This window comes from Candoia aspera, chromosome 5 (assembly GCF_035149785.1).
Source record: "Candoia aspera isolate rCanAsp1 chromosome 5, rCanAsp1.hap2, whole genome shotgun sequence".
Classification (NCBI taxonomy): domain Eukaryota; kingdom Metazoa; phylum Chordata; class Lepidosauria; order Squamata; family Boidae; genus Candoia; species Candoia aspera.
The window spans coordinates 11,404,001-11,428,998 of NC_086157.1; the positions used below are offsets into that span (position 1 = coordinate 11,404,001).

The 24,998-nt window shown below is 40.5% G+C and overlaps 1 protein-coding gene across 2 annotated transcripts in view; it reads right to left on the reverse strand.

Moving 5' to 3' along the window:
• Nucleotides 1–243: 243 nt before the first annotated feature.
• The window catches only part of CTBP1 (C-terminal binding protein 1), a 58,039-nt gene continuing 33,284 nt past the window's right edge, over nt 244–24,998 (reverse strand). For both annotated transcript variants that reach the window (XM_063304589.1, XM_063304590.1), the window contains exons 3-9: nt 14,858–15,002; nt 11,668–11,874; nt 9,685–9,899; nt 7,120–7,250; nt 4,177–4,304; nt 1,583–1,700; nt 244–1,354 (exon numbers count right to left, since the gene is read on the reverse strand). In XM_063304589.1, the coding sequence (XP_063160659.1) occupies nt 1,171–1,354; nt 1,583–1,700; nt 4,177–4,304; nt 7,120–7,250; nt 9,685–9,899; nt 11,668–11,874; nt 14,858–15,002 (1,128 nt within the window). In that variant the 3' untranslated portion in view covers nt 244–1,170. The remainder of the gene's footprint in view (nt 1,355–1,582; nt 1,701–4,176; nt 4,305–7,119; nt 7,251–9,684; nt 9,900–11,667; nt 11,875–14,857; nt 15,003–24,998) is intronic.

The following is a 24,998-nucleotide window of genomic DNA, read 5'->3' on the forward strand; positions in this document are numbered from 1 at the left end:
TTTTTATTGATACGATTGTTCATTAAAAATCAGCTCCCACTTGTGGTGTTTCCAATCTCCCTTCCAATTTTCTTTATTAGTAGTCGGCAAGAATTGAAATAACGTGAGTTCTTTTCCAGCCTGCACTAGAAAATACTGGTTTTATACTGTTTTATTTCTAAGAGATCCATGCAAGAATGAGGTACACCTATGAAATAATCAGATTTTAATCAAGTTAAAAGAAATTAAGAGAGTCACCTGTGATTTGTTTGGAATTTTTATTTCTTTAAAATAATTCATACAAATGGATACAGACACAAACATGATTTAACCCAAAATATTGCTAGCCTACTACATTACTGGGAAGGAATCCATGTAGGCAATGAAATATTTCTACTTTTCAGTAGCCCTAGTGCCTTTCTCAGTCAGTCAGTCTCTCTCTCTTTCTCTCTTTCTCTCTGCATCCCAGCAATAATATATACTTTAACTGGTGACAAAAAAACATGACCCTTGCTTATACAAAAACTTTATTTGCACCTCAAAATCTCTTTCAAACATCTTCATTCTGAAATATGGGAAATTTATGTCAAAATCAGGAAAAAGTGTTTGTATTTTATTAAATTATCCTAAAAAATAAGACAAGAAGGTAGAAAAAACAATGCACTGTATGGCATAGAAAGAAAAATGGGTGGGCGGGCGGGTGGGACCCATTGTCCTGAGAAGTTCATCAACTGCCTCATTTTGGGGCATTTTTAAACATATAAAAACAAAAAAGTTTTCAAATCTCAAAACTGGTTTGTCAAACGCCTCTCTTACGTTTTTGTTGTTGACAACTGAGCAAACAAACCTTGGTTAATGTTCTAAAAACTGTACACAGACAAGTACATTCATGATATAATTAACTACTAACTTCTCTGGCTTAACAAAGAACCCACAGGACACAGAAACCATGATTCAGGTCACTGGACAGGGACAAACTACATTTTATATGGAGGAATAAAAGTTTTCAAATCTTCTTTTCATCTCCCACCATTTCTCATTATTATACTGCATATTGGACCAGTTCCTAAAAACATGGATGACCTTTTTCCAGGTGCTTGTTGTGGTTCGGCATCTGTTCCAAGTCCAAATGTTTTACCACACACTTTCCAAAGTTGCAACCATCTATGTTGGGAATGATATTCTCGTAGGCTACAATTGGTCACTGGGGTGGTCTCTATCAGCTTCAGGTTTCACTGTTTGGCCGGGAGAAGGAGCATGGGGAGGATGAGCTACTGGAGGCAGCCCATGCGATAGGGACATGGCATTGGGGACAATTCCTTCCACAGCTGTTGGGATCCCAGGTGGAGCCACACTTACAACACCAGGAGGGTACCTGTTAAAAGAGGGGAAAAGGAAGGTCTGTTATACCTATGGAATCATGGCTTTCACTGCACTGAAACACTTCTGATGAAGTCTAAATCCTGAGATTGTATCATCTACTTGCCTGTTGCCAGTACATCTAAGGGCTTTGTGATATGGTAGAACATCACAAAGTTGAGAATGGTGTTTTCCATTTTGGAATACATGGGAGGTGATGGAAATGGAGTTGATGTAGTCCTACCTGTAGGTAGCGCCATTAAGTTCTGGGTGAACAACTCCTGGATCCATGCTCGCCCAGTGTGTAGCTGTGGTCAAGTGTTCTTTGTTGACACAGTTTTTCAGGCTGTCTGGAATACGACCTAGAGAAGAGGTAAATACCACCGCATAAACAATGCAGCTGGTGCTATATGAAAACTGCACATGTGTAACAGAAGCACGGTCAACATGTTTTGGCCACAGCCAACCCATCCTTATTGCTGCATACATTCTCCTCTTTTTTCCAAAGCTTGCTAAAATTTCTTATCTTTTGTGCTCCATTAAGAGATGAAATCTTCAGACAGTTTCCAAGAACTTTGGTACTAATTTTATTTTGCAGCACTTGTGCTACAAAGCCTGGGCTGAGATTTTTAAAGCACTATTTACAGCTTATACCTTTATTTTCCCCTCTTCAAAATATTACGCATCCAAAGTCCCATTCTCTTTGGATGGAAGAAGGGCTGTTACATTCTCACGATGGCTTATGGAGACGAAGTGCAAAAGGCAGGAAGTGTTGAGGAATAGACTGGCTTTGGCATTCTGTCTTGGCCAGCAAAGGGAGTCTGAACTCATTTCAATAGCTTTACTTCCTTCCAAAATCACCCACCCCTTTGCTGGTCATAGCAGCAAAAGCGAATGGATCAGCAGAGTAATCCTAGGATGATAGATGGTAGATAATCTATATAGTCACAGTCATTTCCTATGGCCCCTTTCCCCCATGTTTCTGGTCTTCTCCTTAGTTGAGCCTTTACAAAATTTCTTCCCACTGCTTTCAATCAAAGGAAATAGGAATTTACATGCAGAAGGTGCTGCAGGAAACAGTCCGAACAAAATTCCTGTGATTAATTTTGGCCGCACCCAACGGTACATCAAATGCCCAGTTAAGGCTTGAGACAGGAATGCCGTCAATTCAAGCGAGGGCCTGGAAGCTGATGATAAATTATTGGCTAAAAATCCAATTTTTCCCCAGTTGGTTTAACTCCTTTAGTCCTAGTAGATAATTTCTCTTCACCCTGGAAGCAGGCGGTAGAATATAAGCTGGCTTCGTACGGACTCTCTTCTCTATTCTTAACATCATCAGGCTACGATCAAGCCAAACAAATAGTCATCCAAAGAATGAAGGACATGGAGTTCCAGAATGAACTCAATAGGCTCCCACAACATAACAGAATTTGGATAAACAGGGGTGTAAGGGAACCAGCAAGGTATCTCCTAAATTTAACACTTCCTATGTTGAGAATCGCATTCTTCAAAGCCAGATTCAATGCTCTCCCATCTGCACTACTCCAAGGCAGATACAACAAAGTCCCCACAGCTGAGCAGATCTGCCCATGTGGTGAAGAGGAAGTAGAAACTGTTTTACATGTAAATTTTATAGGGATATCAGGTCAATTTACATTTTGCCCCTAATAGAAAAACTCCCTGGGTATCCAGATAATTTTCACGTGAACTATCTACTTCAGGATTTAAAACCTTACATTACATGTACAGTTGCCAAATTCTGTGTTGCTGCAATGAAAGTAAGACAAATCCAGACAAAGAAATAACTCCCTATTTTAAAACGTACTTTTAAATTTGAAATATTTTGATTGATTCATTGTCAGGGGATAGATATTTTTACTTTTATTTTAGAATTTCTTGCCATATAATTTCTAATGTTTTAGGCTCACCCCATAAGGTAACACATGCATTAATACAGTCATGGCAGAGTGAATGCTGTATTGTTATGTGATATATTCTGTTAGTTCGTAGTTTATTACTGTATTTCTTGACTGTACTTTGTTTTTTCTTTTAAATTTTGCTGGTCACTGACCGCAGCTAATAAAATAATAATCATCCAAGGAAATTCGCTCTGATAGCTTCAAGGCTGGCACTGTTGGCCTCACTCATCAGACGCATGCAGGAGAGGTTCAGATTCTGTAGACCACTGTTCCTCAACCCTGGCAACTTTAAGATACGTAGACTTCAACTCCCAGAATTCCCCAGCCAACAGCTAGAGGCCCAGGTCTGAATACAGCCCCTAAATTATTCCTCCAATTATTTCTGTCCAATTCTGGACAGAAGGGGCAATTATTAAAAAAGAAATGGTCATATACACCTTGGTATGCATTGTGTTGTGCTTCTGGGATCCCCATGATGTTCATATGGGACAACCTATATACCATCTGAGGGACAACCCCCCCCAATGAAGAATAATTTTAAATAATTGCCAGAATACTGAGAGATTTCAACATTTGTTGCTTTGGGGGGCGGGTACCAGACCTGAAAGGGGTGCTGACCCTTGGCTCAAAGCTTTTGGCCAAAGGAACCACGGACAACTTAAAAAGTTCCAAGGTCACTAAGTAGCCTTCTAACTTCCTTTCTAAGAACAAGTGGTATGAGGGACAGATGAAATCAGACAACTGGGATACAGATTATCTCTCTCCTTACACATTAGAATTGCACCTAAATGTTACCATTAATAAAGTGTGGTTCTTTAGTTAACCTAGGCCCATCTGGTCTGTTCGGTATTGCAGAAGACAGAAGAATCGGTGAGCACATTAGGCCAAGGAGGTCACTTAAAAGAACATGGTTGGCAACCTGTGATTGCTCTCCTGATCTCCCGCGCTGCTTCCTCTCGCATCTCTATCGAGGCTTGCTCACTGTACCAGGCAGCATGGGGTGTGCAGATGAGATTTGGTGCATCCTTCAAAGGGCCTTGGCTAAAGCTGAGGAAAGGAAATCACAAGGCGTTGCATCTTCCTGAACAAACATTTTTGAGCGTGAACATTTTCTGAAAATTGTGTTAGCTAACTCTCAAGCATTGCTTTGTGGCCAGTTAAAAATGCAATCTGGATGATCCGGGCTTCCATCTTGACTCTCAGTAGCATCATCAGCACTGAGAACAACGGGACACATCTGTAAGGCAGCTTTCCCCAAGGTGATATCCTCTAGATGCGTTGGGCAACAATTCCCATACTGGTTGGGGAGTTATGGGAATTGATATCCAACACAGCTGGAGGGCACCAATTTGAAAATGAGGACTATACATTTTATGTATTCAGGCAGTCTGAAGCCCAAAACTTAGAAGTGTTCAATGAGCTTACTATAAAGAGGACAAGATAGAATCATGATAAAAAAAACACCCACTCAGTTATGCTAACTCTGTTGTAACACAAGAGAGTTGTAATTCAGCACTAAGTTTCTTTTTACAATTAGCTCATAAGTAGACTTGGCTGATCTCAAACAGCTAAACAAGTTTGGTCCCTACTGGTACTTGGATGAGAGGTGATCAGGAATCCCAAAGCTAGAGGCTAGACTGGGAAAAAGAAAATATTCTAGAAACATGCAGTGGCAAACCGTTTATGTAATACTGTCAAGGAAACTGCCTGGACAGGTCCATACAGTCACTGGGAGTCAAGCCTGACTGGAAGACAACTCCTTTTTAAAAAACCTTTAATCTGATTTTAAGAGATTTGGAAATGTCAGGAGAGATGAGGCTTTAATGAGTGAGTTAGCACAAGGCTTTCCTTACAGAATCCTGAAGATGATGAAAAGGAATAAACTAACCTTATTTTTAAGGGATCTGTTCCTCACAAACACTTTTCTGACTTCACAGAAACAGTCCAGTTCAAGGTCATCTCCCAGATTCTCTATGGTGTCCAAGTCTGTATTTTTAGAAATTTTGACCCTTGAAGCTATTCAGTCCAAGTTTATGAGAGCTATCCTTGCAGTCCCAATATGTATTAAGAACATGTTTAGAGACAGGCTTAGTCTCAGGAGATGCTGGAGCTTGTTGCTATCTTTTTAACCTCTGGCTAAACTTAACTTTTTTTCCAGTGGATCTGGCCCCACTGGTTCTTCAAGTCACTTTACCACCTTAAGTCAACCTGGTTAAATCAAGTTCTTGGCAAGCTTCCTGCCTAGGGCCCTTTGCCCATTAGGTTTTGATAAAAACACCACAAGCACTCTTAAACAAAGTACTGGGACACTGATTTTCAAATCAGTCTGGTTCCCAGCCTTGCAGCACACGGGGTCATCTCAAATGAGTATGTGCCAGCTTCCTATCTCTCCTCTACACAGTTCTGAAAATTTGCCAACCTCCACTTTGCCCAGGCTGGATACACTGCCTTCTGTCATTCTGTGGGGCACTACAAAACACTCCTTTACATCAGTGTATATGTCCTTGTGGGAACGGCTCTGTAGAGTCCTTGAGCCAAATGCTCTTTTACTGCTCTCTCTGCTGGGAATCCCGGGTCACTTTCACCCACCCTATCCTGAAGAAATACTCTGCCATGGAGCATGACTTCTATTTGTGTCTTCTCCAACCTGACCATCATTCAGATCTATCTTCCTGGGTTGCCCAATTCTGCACCTCTGTATGGACCATCCACCTCTCCTTGTATTTGAAAAATGGTATCAGTTTTTCTTTTTTAGCATCTTTTTTTAAAATCTGTTTTATCTGTATCTGACTGCTGGCCTTATGGCCGTAATAAAGGTTTGACTGATTGGTGATTATTGTTGACTTCATATTAACGTGGGCTTTAAAGGGGCTACCCTTGAAGAGTATCCGGAAGCTTCAGCTGGTCCAAAATGCAGCTGCGTGGGCTATTTTTGGTGCCCCTAGGTGGGCTCCTATAACATCGTTGCTGCGCGAGCTGCACTGGGTGCCAGTTTGCTTCCGGGTCCAATTCAAGGTGTTGGTTATTACCTTTAAAGCGCTACATGGCATGGGGCCAGGTTACCTGAGGGACCGTCTCATCCCCATTACATCGGCCCGCCCCACCCGATCAACCAGAGAGGGCAAGTTACGGACCCCGTCCATAAGAGAATTTCATCTGGCAGGGTTCAGGAAGTGGGCCTTCTCTGTAGTGGCCCCCGCTGTCTGGAATATCTTGCCCCGGAGGTGAGGCAGGCCCCTTCTCTCCTGACCTTCCGGAAGGCCCTGAAGACCTGGTTCTGCCGTCTCACCTGGGGCGGGAGAGTGAATAACCATTCTTGGGAGTGGCTCGCACTCTAGAGTCCCTCCCACCAGCCTGGATTTTACATCTCTCTTGGATTTTATTTATTTATTGTGTTTTATGTGATTTTAATGTTTATGTTTCGTGTGGGATTGTATTGTAAACCGCCCAGAGTCCCTCTGCTGGGGGAGATGGGCGGTGGCTAAATTTGAGTAATGAATGAATGAATGAATGAATGAATGAATGAATGTCACTGTTATCCAAATATGATCCAGTATCTCCCAGGGGCTCAGAGCTAAGAGAAGGATGACAGAAGCCATTCATTTTTCAGTAACTGGAAATAAGAGTGGATTGAACGTACTGCTATCAAGGTCTGTATATGATGGGTTCTCCCCCACCCCCCAACTTTTAAATAAATCTTGTTTCTTCAGATCCTTGGGTTTTTTGGAGTAATCTAGAGCTGCCCAGAGGTGCTAAGAATGTTTCTTTATAACCATTTTAATACTAAGAATTCTTACGGTGGAGATCACACTACTCTTCCAATGGACTTTAAACTCTTTTTAAGAATGAGAAGTCCAGTCACCTGAATGGTTCTGACTCATGGACATCCAAGGCTGCTCCTCGTATCCTGCCTTCCTTCAGCGCCTGTGCTAGTGCCTTTTCATCAACCAGTCCTCCGCGAGCTGTGTTCACCAGGAAGGCCCCTTGTCGCATCTGCAGGATTGAAAAAGATAGAATTCAGAAACTCTCTGGAATAAAATTCCCTGCAGAAAGGAAACATCTATGATGGAAAAGGCTACAGAACATACCCAACCAACCCCTGAACAAATGAGGGGAATATCACCCTATATGTCATTTAAACAATGGTCCAACCCTTTCTGATATTCTGGCTTATCAGGAAGCAACAATGGTGTTAGATCAGTTCCAGTCTGCCAGCAGAAGTAACGAAAAATGGTTTCTCGCGGCTTGTTCAGCACTATATCCTAACCAGGGTCCTTGTGCTCTTCTCCACTAGTAAGTTAAAATCATGAGCAAAAACAAATCCTTGGTTTATAATGTGGGTTTTTAACATCTAGACCAGACCATATCTTGGCCAACAATCCAAAGCTGTAATTTTCTATTAGTTTTAACATATCAATGGGAACAACAAAAACATTTCAGGAGTTGTCCAGCACTACACAAAGCTGGCAACCTAAAAATAATAGCGAACGTATTAAAAACTAACCAGAACACCTGTACATTTGACATTTGTTTAGTGACGGTCTCTGACAAAAGTAACTTTCGATAACGTGCTCATAACAAACGCTTTTTCAACAAGAACTGCTTGAGCTTTTATAAATTTGCAATAAACTGTATCCTTTTATCTTTAATTCTCTGTAAAATATAATACCCATTTTGAAACACATTATGCATTTCACTTTCACTAAATTAATCTTGTTCTGCAAGTGGCTAGACCTTCAACGTTGAGACTCAATGCTTGCTCAGACTCATCCAATTCAAGGTTCAGAAAGTACAGTGAACAAACAGATCAGAGGTGCAGGACTCCAAAAATTAAATATTTTAGGGATTGGAGGCCCCATCGAATCCATCTCCAAACAGTTCCTTGATGTGTAAATTTGTATTTATTCCAATTTAACAATCCCTCATTTCTACAGTTCTAGCCATTATGACAAACGATTAAAAATTATATAAATCCTGTAGCAACAAGACAGCAGATTAAAACTCACTGAGACTTATTTGCTTCCTACACCACAGGCTCCGAGCAGCTTTCAATAGCTTTTGAAAATGAGAAGGGTTCTGTACCCCAGGGGCTCGAAATCTAATTTTAAAACCAGTACGGCTCAAAGACCGTTGGTTTCTGCAACCTATCTCAAAAGGATAGGGAGAGATTATTGGGCACCACATGGCACAAACCCTTTGCGTGCACTTGTGATGGTGAGGAGGGCAAGACTGAGGGTGTAACTGAATGCTCAGACAGAATCAAACAGAAGCAGGAGACCCTGAAAAAGTTTGGCCCAGGCTTCCTAACTACCACCCCCTTTGTCAATGGTGTGGTTTGATAAGCAAATTCAGAGAAGCCTCTCAGATGCTCTGTAGCCACTCTGCAAAACTATCTTTTATGCCACTTTGCAGGTAAGGATAGGAAACCAAGACCCACTCCTATAAAAGCTGTATAAATGAGTGATTACAGGTAGTTCTCGCTTAACTGTGGTAACTGGGACCAGCAATTGCATCGCTGAGTCGTGAAGCGTGATGTCACATGACCACGCCAACTTACAACAGTTGCTGTTGCTAAGCAAATCCTGCAACGCTGTTAAGTGAGACATCACGTGATCGCTATTTGTGACCTCCTGCTGGCTCCCCTATTGACTTTGCTTGTGGGAAGTCAGCAGTGGAGGTCACAAATGCTGATTATGTGACCAGGGGATGCTGTGACCGCCGTAATTGCTAGACAGTTGCCAAGTGCCTGAATCGCAATCACATGACCAGGGAGATGCTGCGATGGCTACAACTTCGAGGACCAGTCCTAGGTCTCCTCATCCAGCACTGCCGCAACTTTGAATGGTCGCTGAACGAGTGGTTGTTAAGTGAGGACTAGGTGTACAAAATATTCTGGGAAATTAAATATTCCAGTCATTACTTAAACTTCTCTTGTTTTATCCTTCTCAAGTCATTCTTCATATAAATTCCTCAGTGTGCAGATGGGAACAGCAGGGGTTTCTTATTATTCCCTTGGAACAGAAGGGGGCGCCAATCCCTCACCACAATCAAATACATATGAATTATCATGTGCAGAAATGTCCTGATGCTGCAGGTTTCAACTTTTATCTACACAAGTAAATAAAGATCAATATTAGATGGGTCCTGGTATCAAGGGATATCATTTCCCCAAAAAGAACTTGCTGACAAATAAACAGTACAGGCCACACTGAAGCCAGCAGGAATGCGTGTATTTGCATGGCAGAATGTTTCACCTGGTCAGGCGGACCATAATAACGCATCTGCAATGTGGGGATAATGAGAGCACCCTGTTTTGCAAAGGCTTCAGTAAGGATTTTTAAAGGTAATGTTCACAAAGTATGCCGGACACTCAAAATTGCTATATAAATGGTTATGATCATCACTGTCTGATTTGACAGATCCTTACCTGTTTAATGGTGAAGTCATTAATCAGGTGATGATTATGTTCATTGAGGCTGCAGTGCAGGGTGACGCAGTCACTATGAAATAACAGATCCTGCAGAGTGCTCACCCGTTGAAGTCCAAGAGCCCGTTCAATGCCATCTGAGAGATATGGGTCATAGAAAATGACATTGAAGCCAAAGGCCTTGGCACGCAGTGCGACGGCTTGACCAACTCGTCCTGCAGGAAAGTTTTCAGAAAATACACTGAATGTTACTGTCCCCTTTCACAAATTTGGATTGTATGGAGTGTAAAAATGGTTTTGAGCAGTGTCTCTCAACCTTGGCAGCTTTAAGATGTTTGGGCTTCAACTCCTAGAAGGCTGGCTGGGGAATTCTGGGAGTTGACATCCACACATCTCAAAGCTGCCAAGGTTGAGAAACACTGGTTTGGAGTTACATGTTCCTTGGAGATTTGATTGTTCCTCATCCTTTTCTTTCTTCTGGAAGAAAGGAAAGAGAAGCTTCCATTTCTCACATTACAATAATCATGCCTTTATTATGTCATTATGTCTGAACTCAAAACCTTGCCCAAACGAACTTGGGAAATAAACCAGAATCATAACCCACAGATTGAAGTTGGATTATCAGTATTTTAGACAAATCCATTTGTCAGCTGTTGAGGTTAACTACTCTGTGTCATATGAACAAGCCTTACACACAAAATCTTTTTGTTCCTCTCCTTTTGTAAGTGGGCAAGCAAATCAAGAACTTCTATAAGCTAAATACTCTCGTTCTGTACAAAAGAGGGAACTATGGTTAATGGCTTCAGAAAAAGCCAGAATATGAAATCAAGGTTTGAAATTTACTTAATATTCTGACTAGTGATGACCAGATATGGATGACTTCGTTTTAACTTATCCTTTTTGAAAGCAGACTTCACAGCCCAACCTGCCAGGGTCTTAAAAAGCTGAGGGCCAGACCAGTTAACACTTGGGTGGGGAACACTTAGAAATCCCAGGGAAATAAACAGGCAAGAAAATATTTTATCACCACCACCACCCTAGAAGGCATCAATGAAAAAATGACTTCTGCACTGTAGTCATGAAAACTCTATAAACAGGTCCATGAACTTGCTATGAGTCAATTTCATGTGAGGGAATCCTTACTTTTAAAAACAACTACAAGGACATTGCTCCTGCCACCTACATCTCGCCATGAAGGTACTAGGAAGAAAATATCCAAATTCCCTCTCGCTGGGAATTCTTTCAAATCCACAATCCCCTTGTTCTGAAGCTATTTCTTAAATTCTGAAACTATCATTAACTGAAACACTTCTGGCTCAAGGCTCAAGATTTATTCATATGTCTGAGATAGGACTGTATGAAACCACCTGAGTGATCAAGGTTAGTTTAAAAAAGAAGAAACATGTACTTCCTCATGTCCAAACCAAAGGAAGAACGAGTGGGGAACTTACAAATTCAAAGCTCATCCAATAATGGTAAGACACTGTTTAGTATTACACTTGAACGATACCATCCAAAACCTTTCCCAACTTTTAGACTACATCACCCAACAGTACAGCCAACCATACCAGAGGGTCAGACACGTTGAAAATTGTGGGGGAGACTGGAGGCATTCATCTGGGGAAGTCTGCTCCTGACAGTGTACAGGATGGGACCAAATAAGGACTTCCTATGAAACATACACAAGTAGCGCTAGGAGAACTCTACAGCCACACACCATGAGGGAACACGAATGCTGTAGCCCATTGCATTACCTACTGCATTTCATGCCATAACAAGTATCTGTTTCCTGGTTCAGAGCAACTTTTTTAGAACTCACATTCAAAACACATTAAACCACTTTACTGTAACCAGAATGGGACTATGAGTCCGACTGTTGGAAAGCCAGCTGTGACAGACCCAGTATTTCCACCCATCTTCACTAGGCGTAGCGATAAAGCTGCCTTAAATATCCTTGGATGTACAAAGACCATTTTGACCTACCTAACCCAATAATGCCCAGAGTCTCCCCTCTGATTCTCGCAGCTCCAGATGCAACTTCTCGGATCTGTTCCACGCTCTGCACTCTGGTGCCTTCTCGCAAAGCCTGGTGGAGCCAGGTGGTTCGTCTGTAGAGATTCAAGATGTGGCACATTGTCGAGTCGGCTGTCTCTTCTACCGATGCAGCCGGGACGTTGCAGACTGCAATCCCTTGGGTAATGAAGCACAGGAAGTAAGAGCTGACACAGTTTCATTATGGGACTACAAAGCCATCTTGAGCAGCTTTTTGAAAGAGTTAACTTGACACCAGTGATATATGGTAGAGTTGAAAACCTGGGCAGATTGGGCCATACCCAGATGACACAATGGTCACAATGAACTCAAAGAGACTTAAGGTAATCGAGATGAACTTTTCAGCTTGATTTCAAGGAGAATGAAGCACTGAACTTGCTCTGAACCAACCCATTATGGTCCTTTCTAGCCCAGAACCACTGAACTATGTAGAACTTTTTCATTAAGACTGAACAGATTCATAAATACAACACTCACGAAGTACAGTAGAAAATATTGCCTAAGCAAATCAAGTAAGTTTCTTCCCACTTAAAGTTGTACTGCTGCACTGTACATTTTCAGAATCTCAGCCCATCTAACCTCCACATAAATTTAAATTTCACTTCATCTCTCAACATAATTTACTCGTAAGTCTCCTCAGGAATTAAGCTGTACACTTTCAAATGATTCGTCCCAGAGCCAAGAATGGCATTTTGGAACACTACCACCATACACAAAAACTGGAAACTGCACAATATAGAAGACTTTTTGCTATTCTATTAGATACAGTACATAAGATTTCTGGCATGTTAAAGATAGATAATGACTAGAAAAGCACTGAGATTTTGGGATTAAAATTGCTGCAAGTAATCAATTTACATCTCAGTAAATATCATCAAATTAAATGAGGCACACTCTCAGGGAAGTGGGTATAAGCTTATAGTGTAATAGACATCAAGTAAGTTGAAATATGATTTAAAAATAAGTTAACAGAGGAATATTGCCAGATTTCAAATCCACACAATCAAACATTTTTGTGTGAGGCTGTGCACTACTCAGGACCGAGCCTGAATCCATCTTGAAACATTTTTTGCAATGAAGAAACCAAAATAATATACAAAATGTCTATGATAGTTCATACTGGAGACACACTAATCACTGCTATCTGAAAGGGTGGCTAGGAGTGCATTAAACGTGCCTTTGGACAAGGAATGACACCCCACCTGCCATCCTCTTGAACTGCCCACTGAGTTCCAGATCTCTCCAAAGATATGGGAATGGACTCTGCATCACCAGGTGATGAAGATCTCAAGCAAAGTGCTTCTGAAGCAGTTCTGTACAGTTGGTTACCCAAAAGGAAAAGGATCACAGGGGACATGGCTTCATTGCAATGGCCAGTCCTTGATCACTGTCTTAGGTAAACAAACAAACCATTCTTTTTCAATAAACAAGAGAGAGAGAATTCTCCAGTGAGAACAGAGCCCTATTTCCTTCCAGGTTCCATGCTGAGCACCGCTGGACTGACCTGGGGCAGGACAGGCTATTTCTGAAGCATCAGACAGCTGCACGGTCTCCACACAGCCTTGAGTTTACCCTAAAGCACTCATACTTTTAAAGCAACTGGAAGTCAACCACTTGCCAGCTTAATGCATTACAAAACCTAACATTTCTAGCTATTCCTCTACTTCAGAACTGTTAAGGATAAAATTAAACAGAGCACCTGAAATAACTACCCTTTCAAATGTTGAAAAATGGATACTTCCGATCTGCAAGCTCCTGATCTAAGTGAGACACAACACAAAAGGGGGAAAAAATAAAACAGAAATGGTAAAAGCAGTTGAAGCTAATATTTGGGGTGGGGGAGAAGGGAGGGTAATCATCTGGATATAAGCAGTTGCTATTAGGAGAGGAAACCGCCTCCTTTTTGATGCCAAATTTTTCTAAATGCTCCAAGGCTGTAATTTGAGCAGATGCCTATTACGGAGATGTGACAAGCTGGTACAAGGCAAGAAACGCCTAGGGAAAAGTAGTCTAACACTGCCATGTTAAACTTACTGAATATGTTCAGTAAAATAACATCCTAATAACATTTAGAGCCAGTTTGGTGTAGTGGTTAAAGGCACTGGGAAAGAAACCAGGAGACCATAAGTTCTAGTCCCGCCTTAGGCACAAAGCCAGATGCGTGACCTTGGGCCAGTCATACCCTCTCAGCCCTGGGAAGGAGACAATGGCAAACCACTTCTGAACAACCTGGCCAAGAAAACTGCAAGGACTAGTCCAGGCAGTCAGCAGGAGCCAAAACTGACTCAAAGGCATAAATACATAAATAAAATTTAAGTATGAAGTATAGATGGTCTTTATAATCCCTCAGTTAGTAAATGCAGACCAGACAGACCATCATCTAAAAGACAGACTTTGGGTGTTTCCCAGTTTTGGCATGTGGTTCTGATTCACCCACCAATTTTGTGCATGTATAGAAGTACAAACTGAGCTTTCAGTCCCCCATATTCTCAGTGATCTTGCCATCAACCAGCCATGCCCACCCACTGATTTCACAGCATCATTTTGGTCATTTTATGGGGCTCCGGAACCTAACCCCCCAATCCCTTTATTTATTTATTTATTTATTATTTATTTATTTATTATTCAAATTTTGCTACCACCCATCTCCCCCAAAAGGGGGACTCTGGGTGGTTTACAATAAAATCAATAAAATCAAGACTATAATAATAACAATTAACATCTATAAAAACAATTACAGATATAAAATGCAATGAATAAGTATAAAATCCAAGAGGTTAAAAATTCTGATCAGGTGGGAGGGGCTCTAAGGCGCGAGCCAACCCCAAGGATGGTTGCCCACCTTCCCACCCCATGTGAGACGGCAGAACCAGGTTTTCAGGGCCCTCCTGAAGGTCGGAAGTGAAGGCGCCTGCCTCACTTCTGAGGGCAAGATGTTCCAAAGGGACACTTAGACTCAAGGTCTCATTATCCACAGCTTCTTTACTTGCAGTTGTAAGCTAGAACAGACCCCTGCAAATAATGAGGGCCACGTTCCAAACTACTGCAAGGTTTGTCTTCTATTTTAATGCCCAAACTTGATTCATAATTACTACTTTCAAAGCATGAATGAACAGAATACCTAAGTCGCCAGCAGATTTAATATCAATGTTATCAAAACCACTTCCAATTCGAACGATTATTCTAAGTGCTTTAAATTTCTCCAAGTCCTCACGAGTTAAAGTGATGGTGTGATACATCAGGGCACCCACAGCTTCATTCAGTACCTACAAAACAAAAAGAGATACAGTAATTTTTCTTACAAGGAAAAAATAAACAATGATCCAGTTTCCTTGCTGCTGAGCTGAACTTCCTTGCATGCATGCATCCACCCATCCATCCCTGAACTGACAGAAAACTATACTGGCACGAAGTTTTCTGTCCCCACTACCAGTCTTCATCCTGCTTTATTTATTCCTAGTCACCACAATCCTGTGACTTCCCTCCAAAGTTATGATAAAGCCTAATATATTTTAGACACATGGAACTGCCCTTCGATGCCAGAAGAAGTGGGAAAACAGTACTTTTAGCATGGGTACAGCTAAGGATCACCAAAACCTATCACACTCATGGACTAGCGACAAAATGGGGCAACGCAGCCTGGGGACATGGCAAAAAAAAAAAGATGCACAGATATTAAGCTTATTTTCCTCCACGATATTTAAGATGGCAAAATCTCAAATATTAAATTGTATGTATTTGGTGGATTTAACTGCATGGAGGCTCCAAAGTTGGTGTTCATCAAAAAAGCCCAGTTGATCTAGTGTGTGATGCAAGATTCATTTTTAGTAACTTCCTAGCAAGTCTCAGACATAAAATGTAAGATAAAGTTATGAATTTTCAAACATTGTTCCCTAGTTGCATACACATATACACTCAAATCCATCATGTCATTCCCTTTTGGGGCAAGCGATTTTATAAACAGCACCAAAAAAAAATGTAGTGGGCAAAATAAATTAAAGACATGACATTAAAGAAAGGAAATACAGGGTAGTCCTCAGTTAACCTTCATAATTAGGACCAGGAGCTCCGTTGCTAAGCGACACGATCGTAAAGCATGATGTCACATGACCATGCCCACTTATGAAGGCAGTTCTGGCAATTCCAGTTGTGGTTGTTAGGCGAATCCCACACGGTCATTAGGCGTGACATCATGTGATCGCCGTTTGTGACCTCCTGCCAGCTTCCCCATTACATCGTTCATCAGAAGCTGGCAGCGAAGGTTGCAAATGGCGATCATGTGACTGCAGGATGCTGTGGCTATCATAATTGCAAACCGGTTGCCAAGTGTCTGAATTGTGATCACGTTACCTGAGGATGCTGCAATGGCCAGCCATAAGCCTCCTCATTCAGCACTGTCATAACTTCAAACGGTCACTGAACAAGTGGTTGTTAACCAAGGACTACCTGTATTCCCTAAATCTAGTCCATGCCAATGCCATTCACTATTCTTTTCTATCCCTTTCTGTCCTTGTTTCCACCAACTCATACACCTTCATATATTGACTTTCATTCAATAAACTTCTCCTTTCTGTCTTTTTAGGATCTCATCAACTCCATTCAGCCACCACTTTCTTGACCTTCCCTTCATCTCAACCCATTCACTTTTCCTTTATGTATTTGTTCTGTGATTCAATCTTCATTCATTCACTCCCTATATCTGACCATACCAGCTCAACATACTTCTTTCAGACTGTTCACTCACTTTTATATCCAGACCATATTAGAATTTTGGGAGTCAAGCTAAGAGCCCCCAGCACAAATACACCTTCTCAAGGAAACTAAAACTGTCTGCTGAGCCATAAAACATTTAGAAGGCCAAGGAATGCTGATAAACTGGGAAAAGATACTGGGAGAAGAACAGAACTTTGGAAATAGAAAAGAAAATAACTCTCTAGAAAGAAACCATGTTCATAGAATATTGCCTCTTTGTCCTTTCGAACCCCCATTGTCTTTGTAGTTCTGTTCCATTATCTCATAGTTACAGGTGCGGCCAAAAGTATTGCCATTTTCCTTTGTTTTATTATTTACAAGAATAGGTTAACCAAAAGCCAAGTGTCTTCTGCTTTACGGAATAAAGAGTGGTGGTTGGCATTTACTTGCATCAGTTTCAGCTTATTTCACAGCAAATTGGGATGCTTTGAGAAAAAAAGTGGAAGGGTGCCGATACTTTTGGCCACGTCTGTACACCCTAAGGGCCTCACTGATCCCACTAGGCACATGATGTGTTGTATCCAATCAAAACCTGCTGTAAGCTGTAACCAATCAAATTCTTTGGTTATTGCTGTATCCAACCACATGTATATCCTAATTCGCTTTAAGTCTATAAAGAGGGACTTTACATCACCCCTCTTTAGGACAAGTCTTTGCCTCCAGTGCTGTCAAGAAACTAATTTGTGTTTCAATATATTGTGTCCTTGTCTCTGGTGGGAAAGTTCTACACTCCAAATTCACTTCCATATAACTCACTTCTAAACTCACTTCCACATATGGCCACTCCTATATACATACAATCCTTTTGCTTCTTTGTCAAATATTCATCCCTTGCAATACGCCACAAGCTTTCCACTATCTTTCTATCAGCATTTGTACACCTGAAAATTTCTCCATTTTCCATACAGTGCTTTTCTATGTTCAACTGTGTCAGTGTCTTCAAACAGCAGTGCGATAATAAAAGAATTGTAGAAACAAGGGGGAATACTGAGAAGTTTGAATGAATCTGAAAATCTTATAATACGTAATAAAGATAATTTGTTAGGCATGGTTTATAAATTTTAGTGAAGCATGACTAAGAATCTGAACAAGTCACAGACTGCACGATTAAACAAATGCAGAATATGAATGTAGTTACTGAGATGCAACAGCGGGAATTTCAGTAGAAGAATATCACATTTACTTTGAACATTATACTCAGAGAAAATTGGTATAAGATGTTTTATCCTTGGCATATTTACTCCAGTCTTTACTGCTAAAATGAAATGCTTTTTGTAAAACTCCTTGGAAACATAAGAAGCAGCTTGGATTTTATTTTCATATGTGGTGGCAATGCAGTAAAGTCCAACAATATTGGAAAATGATTCACTGTAGAATGGAATGAATTCTGAAAGTTACAATCCCAGTGCAATATCCCACTACGATATTTTTATTAAATTTTACCAAGCCTTACATCCCTTCAAAATATACTGAATTGGCATTGTGTACAGTATGTTAACAGCTGCAAAGAATTACACGCATTTTATTGGAAACGACCTTTGATTCCCTCTTTGGAAGAACGGCTAACTAAATTATGGGAGTATTCCTCAATATCTTCAAAAAAATCTTTGTTTTTAAAAAGTAAACCTGACCCAGAATTTAATTTTAATTGGTATCATTCCTAGGCTACAATATTTTACATAGAATTCTTCCACACCCAAAATTTGGGTTTCAGAGTTCATATTTTAACTTGTTGTATGATTTATATTATTGGTGGTATGCATTAATTACTACTTTTAATTTTCTTTCAATGATTTCAATATTGTTAACAAGTATTTTTTTTTAGCTTGAAGCTTAACAGGTATACATGGATTTTGACTAGAAAATCTAATCTAATGCGGCTTTAAATCTATTTGCTTCATGGTATTTCAGACTTATTTATCCACCGGTATTTTACTATTTGTACCTGATTTTCTTATTTGTACTATCTATTTCTTACATTATTTCGAAATATATAATAAAGAAATGAAAACACTAAAAACAAAAATCTCAATTTTCCCATCCTTAGAAACATTCTACCAAGGTACACAAGTTGATCTACAGTTCATTGGAAAAGTATTGGCCTCCTCAAGTATTCGAATGTTTACATTTCTTTGCCAATGAACATTATCAGAGAGTCGTACATGTCCTATTGATACGTAAAGGGAATTACAGTGAACAAGTAACACCATTTCATTTACTTCGTGAACAAATTAATCCTTTGCGCCATCTAACTAACTAATTCAATCAATCTATCTTATTTACTGCCATCAATTTGGGTTTTCAATCAACAACACATTATTTCCATATAAAAGTACTCATGCATTCACATCCCTGACCAACACGCTTCTAATACCACCACAAACATTCCTCATATATTTATCGTCCATAAATATATTACACACCCACTCCACATAACACATTTATATTTTAATATTTTGCCAGTTACACAATCGACACCTGCTGCCTTACTATTTTTCAACATTCTCAAAGCATTTATTATTTCTTTTTTATTATTTTTTCTTGGACAGAGTATTTATAACTTTCATTTTAACCCTTCCTCTGAGACATCAATATCATTCCAATACAGACCTCTAATATATTCCTTCTGGCATTTCTTCACCTCAGTTTCATCCCAGATCATATCACCCTTTTTAATTTTTAATTCCATTCAAGCCTTCACGTTTACATCGTCTCACCTTCTTCCAAACCATTTTATTCCCTTCAGAATCACTCTGCATTCCCTCTACTTCTTTTAATCCTAACTGTTCTTTGCAATTATCTTTCTTGCTATACATATTACACAACATGTTCCTTTCAATCTTGTTTTTTGCAGCAAGCTTCTCTTATATGCATTTTTTAATCTATAATCTTTTATGTCTTCGTTCTACCAAGCATATTTTTCATATTTCTTATTAGCACAACTCTTCACTGGCAGTCTAACACAATTATTTTCACTCCGTTTCAAACAGCTCCCACATCCTTTTTCCATTCATTCAGGGGAAGATTAATCTATCTTCTAATACTTTTTCATATAAGACTCATAATTAATGAAGGATGCCAAGGTAGTGAGAGGATTTGAATGTGCATGAGACTGTTATTTGGTAGTGTCAAGAGTAGGTCTTGGGAAGAAACAGACATGGGAGAAAAAGAATGGAAAGAAAGTGGAGTGAAAGTAAAATAATAGCAGGAGTAAAGTAAAATAAAGTAAAATAATAGCTTCCTACTTTCACTCCACTTTCTTGGCATCCTTCATTAATTATCTCCATCTTTCGTATAACCAAATCAGTCAAGCTTTTGGATTCTTCCCTTTTCTATGTGGACCTATGAATTGACTTTTGCTTAAAATACATATTCAGAACAGACTTCCTAAGCAGATACAGTCTCCAGTCTCATTCTCTCCAAATGTCCCAATTACATTTTCTGTATTCTCATCTCATTCCCAGCCATCCATTCATGTCATTTAACAGAATCATCTTTCCTCTAGACTGCATTCATTCAGCATATTGCACAATCTCCTCCAAAACTCATTCCTAGTTCTTCCACTATTTAAGTTCACTGAAGAATAACATGCAACTATCCCCAGTCTTCACATTCCTATCTACAACTAACCTGATGACAACAAATGACACTTTCTAACATGCATTCCATCCTTTTCATTCATGAATTAAAACTACATCTTCCCTCCCCTGCCTGTATTCAGCGACTCCACTCTACAAAATCAGACTGCCTTCATTCAGATCAATGGCATCCTTCCCCTTCCTTAGTTTCACAAATGTCTATTTTTCTTTCTTCCATTTCATTTAATTTATGCTCTTTACCATTTACTCCTCTTACGCTCCAAGTTGCGAAATACCACATGCCATGGTTAGCACCAGATAGAACTTTACAGATTGACCTCTGCTGCCCATCGTTGCTATGGTCAATTGGGGTTTTCATTTAGTAACACAGAAAAGAGGCAAACAAAATGACCAGTTGTAGTTGTTATGGTATGGACCCCACCAGCCAGTTTTGACACATTTTGGCCAATGCTACAAGCAGAACCACAGCCCAATTTCACCTTAATCCTGTTCACGCCGCTTTATGCAAGATGCAATTTCTAATCTGGAGAGTAACGTGCAAGTCAGCATGATCTTGCTTGCACCCTACCCATGAGAAGATGCACCCAGCAGACTGACCCAATCAGGATACCTCTAGTTACAAAAAATTTTTATGAATGACTTTTGTTTAAAAATTTCCTCATTGTACAATAAAGTAAAATTTAAAAACTCACTCTAGCCTTAGAGACTGGCTTTGAGTTTATTACTCTTCCTTCTGCTTTGATTATCTGCCTGTAAAATTTGCTTCCTCTGACACCCTCCTGGTTCCCCAGCCAAAGCTCCAGGCAACAGCCCACTTAGCAGCACAGAGTAGGTCTAGACCGGTGTTTCTCAACCTTCCTCAACCATCTGGCTGAGGAATTCTCAAAGCTGAAGTCCACACATCTTCCAGTGGCCAAGGCTGAGAAACTCTGGTCTAGGAGCATCACTACAATCCTGCTTTCTGGAAGGGAGCACTTTCTTGGTGCTGACTCTGCTCTCTCCTTCTTAGAGCCCCGAATGCTAACGCTAATGCCTGCAGAAAGTTGAACCCTCCCATACAGTCTGAATCACCAGGACCACCACAGGAAGAAATCCACTAACGCGATGCTGGGTTTCTTAATTCCATGTTTGAAATAGCTGGACAGTTTGGTGTAATGGTTAAGGCATCAGTCCAGAAACCAGGAGCCTGTGAGTTCAAGTCCTGCCTTGGGCACGAAGCCAGCTGGGTGACCTTGGGCCAGTCTCTCTCTCTCAGCCCTAGGAAGGCGGCAATGGCAAACCACTTCTGAAAACCCTTGCCAAGAAAACTGCAGGGATTTATCCAGGCAGTCTCTGAGAATCAGAGATGATTGAGTGGATTAAAAAAAAAATTCTTTGCTGAACAGATGGGCAGAATTTGTTAAAAGTTTCAGGTAATATTTAACTGACACAACAAGCCATGACAACAGGTGCAGTTCTCCATGAGTTTAAGTTCTCTTTCCTGAAGGACTATGTGGGTTTATCCATGCAGTGCATTTTCCTTGCATGGCAGAGCTATAAAATACAGCCTCTTAATTAAAATATCCAGATGTGAGATGCAGAAATTTGAGGCGAAGTTTAAAAACAAAACAAAACAGAAAACTTCCCTGCAAACGTTTGAGTTTTATCAGGATAGAAAGACTAGGAAAAATACCTGCCCTAATGAAAGCTCTTTTTTTTTTTTAAATAAAGGCAGAAGATAGGTTTGACAGCTTTGCCATTGCAAATGCACAAGGCAAAACAAGGAACAATTCGAATAGACTCATACCGAAAGACAGAAGGAAGAAAAACTTTTTAGAGCTCTTTTATTAATGAAAGGTTTGGCATAATAGTTTTCAGAAATAAAGCAATGAATATACTTTATATACCCCATTTGCAGTATTATTAAATTGTTTGCTTAGTGTACTATTATTACTATGAAGCCTACTTAATTCACTTTCAATCTTTTTATTTTAATAAACAGGTGTAGCCACTTAATTATTTTAATTCTTTTCACAAGTATATTCACGTATTATAATATATGCTGTAGTATATTAATACACTGTAGTATATTATACGTATTACCATATAGTACACACTATATAGTAGAGAGACATACGTATTATGTACATTTCCATATATTATATAGTCATCTGACATTCATTTATAACCTCAGAATGCTCTCTGAAAATGCTATGCAAACACTACCAAAATAAGCTGTATTTTATATTCCCATATAAAACATAAAATTTAGGAGATATCCACAATCAAGGCGGTATCCCATCCCGTGATATCTTGAGAATGAAGACATGGAAAACGATTCGAATTCAACATGCTTCCAGCTCGAAACAGCTGTTCTAAGTGGTTCATACTCCAAACCGAACAGATGTTTTGCTTCTGGCTGCTCCATGTGGCACTGTCTCACATCTGCTGTGTCCTTTGAGGTAAAGTGGTGTTTCTTTTCTTGAATGTTCCTGTCTGGGAAAGGGGAGGAGAGAGGACCAAGGGTGCCTCTTTTGCTATTGACTTAGCTGGTTGGGATGAACTGGGGGTGAAGTTTTAGAGCCAAACAGCTGGCATTTTAGGGAAGACATCCCAAATCTGATTCCTCTCCTACTCATTATGTTGTTGTCTGATTGCCCTAGAAGGTGGTGTGTGTGTGTGTGTGTGTGCGTGTTTGCAAGGCTCTTATGGGGAAGTTCTACCATGTACACAAATATTTATTTATTTAAGCAATTTTGAGCCTCCTCCTCCCCAACTCGTGACAACTCTGGGTGGCTTACAACTCTTTTTAAAGAAAAGCAACTCCAGAAAAGAAAACGATTCACGAGCACCATCAAGAGCGACTACAAACAAAAGACCCATCCAACAGGGGATCCAGCATCAACCTGCCCCAAGGCGAGGAAAATAAGTTTCTATTAAAGAAACTATTTTCTATTGAAGAAAATAGTTCTTCAATAGCTTCCTGAATATCATCAGGGCGGAAACCATCCAGATCTCAAGGCGGGGTGGTGGTGAGGCGGTATCGTTCCAGAGAGCAGGCCCTGTGACAGAAAAGGCACAAGTTCTGGGCTTCACAAGATGACACCACTTAGGCGACAGGACCTGAAGTGTGCCCACTCTGCCTGGTCACACCAGATGGGCAGAAACAACTGGAGAGAGGTGATCCTTCAAATAACCCTATGCCAGCCACGAAGGGCTTTATAGGGATAACCAGCACCCAGAAGCCAACTAGTAATGGGGGCAACTTGTGGAGCAGTGGGGTCACATGGGCATAACAAGGCCTGCCCATCCCTGCCTGTGCCCCCGCATTATGGACCATCTATTGCTTCCACGTGGTCTTCAAGGGCAGCCCCATGTAGACCACATTACAGTAGCCTAATTGTGAGGTGACCAAGGCATGAGTGATCATCTGAAGGGCCTCCTGGTCCAGGAAAGAGTGCAATTACTGTATCTGTGCAAAAGCCTCTTGGCTATATCTGCCACCTGCTCCCGTGGGGGGGCCTTTAAAAAAAGCAGGTAGAATGCAAATGTGGAAAGTACTAGTACATTATTGGCTTGAACTGCCTGCTGAGACTGTGTATGCATGCTATATATGCTCTGGGGTTTTATGGAGTTTGGGACTCAGGATGCCTTTATAAATGCAGTGAATCTATTTTCAAAGGTCCTCAGAAAGCTTCAACCAACAGGGGCAAAAGAGTTTCACGCATACCTATGCTTAGCAAGCCATCAATATTGTGCAGTAAAGTCCTAATTTAACAGGCTTCAGTTTAGCAGACTGAAGGCAAAATCTGTCTGTGTGCCATGCGCTTCTGCACATTTGCCCTTTTACAAGTATAAATTGCATAAAATATCCATGTGTAAAATCCCATTTCCACTTTTTTGCATAAATTAAGTAAAATGCACATGAGTAAAATCCCACTTGGATTTAACAGGCATTCTATTTTGACAGACACCCCTTCTGCCCATGTGTCCGTTAAATCAAGAGCAGTTAATGCATATTTTCTAAAGGTCTTCCATAATGACTACTTTGGTGGTTGGTCTGGCTGTCTGAACATTGACTCTTTTGTAGTTCCCAACTCTGGAAAGAGCAGAAGGAGTAGCTGGTTGGTTGGCCTGCTTATCTTTGGTGTTCTTTGCCAATACATTCTGGCATTGTCATGTATCTTTCTGTCTGCAGAGAATTCAGAATGCCTTTAAAAATGCAAACCGTTACACCAGCTTGCCTGCTAAGCTTAGGTGTGCATGTACACTCTGCTCATGCCCTTGTGCACCGTTCAAGCACTCCATGGTGTGTTGTGTTGCAAAGGCATGTTGGAATTGGCTGGTTGGACCCATTTGCGGCAGCTCCTCTCTTCCTCTAGCGTAAAAAGAAAAGTTGTTTTGCTGAGCAAAGTTGTATGCATGACTCATTGTGCTTCTTTTGTTCTGTGTGCTGCTGCGGATGTAAATTTGCTTTTAGGATATAAATGCTGGCAGCCAGCAGGGAGGGATTTTTTTTGTTGTTGTTGTTGCTCAGGGTGGAACTTCATTCCTGAGCAGCAACTCTTTCAGTTCTTCTGCTAATGTTTTCATTTTACCAGGCAGAAACTGCCATTCCCATTTTTTGTCTGCTTTTGGCAGCCAATTAGTCCCACGTTGCCAAAAAAAAGGGGGGGGGAACCCCTAAATTTGCAAGGCAAGCTTTAAGTACCATGGTGGAAGAAGACAGGCCATGTTTTTGATGATATGCAAGACTAGGCGTATACAATTTAGACTAAGAGGTTTACTTTAAACTCAGGGGGCAAGATCACAGCCAATGGATTAAAACTATATGGAAGCAGTCACCAGGAGGAACTTCTTGGCTAAGTCGTCAGCCAATAGAACAGCTGCTACACATAAAGATCTCTCTTTCTAGACTGGATGCTCTGGTGC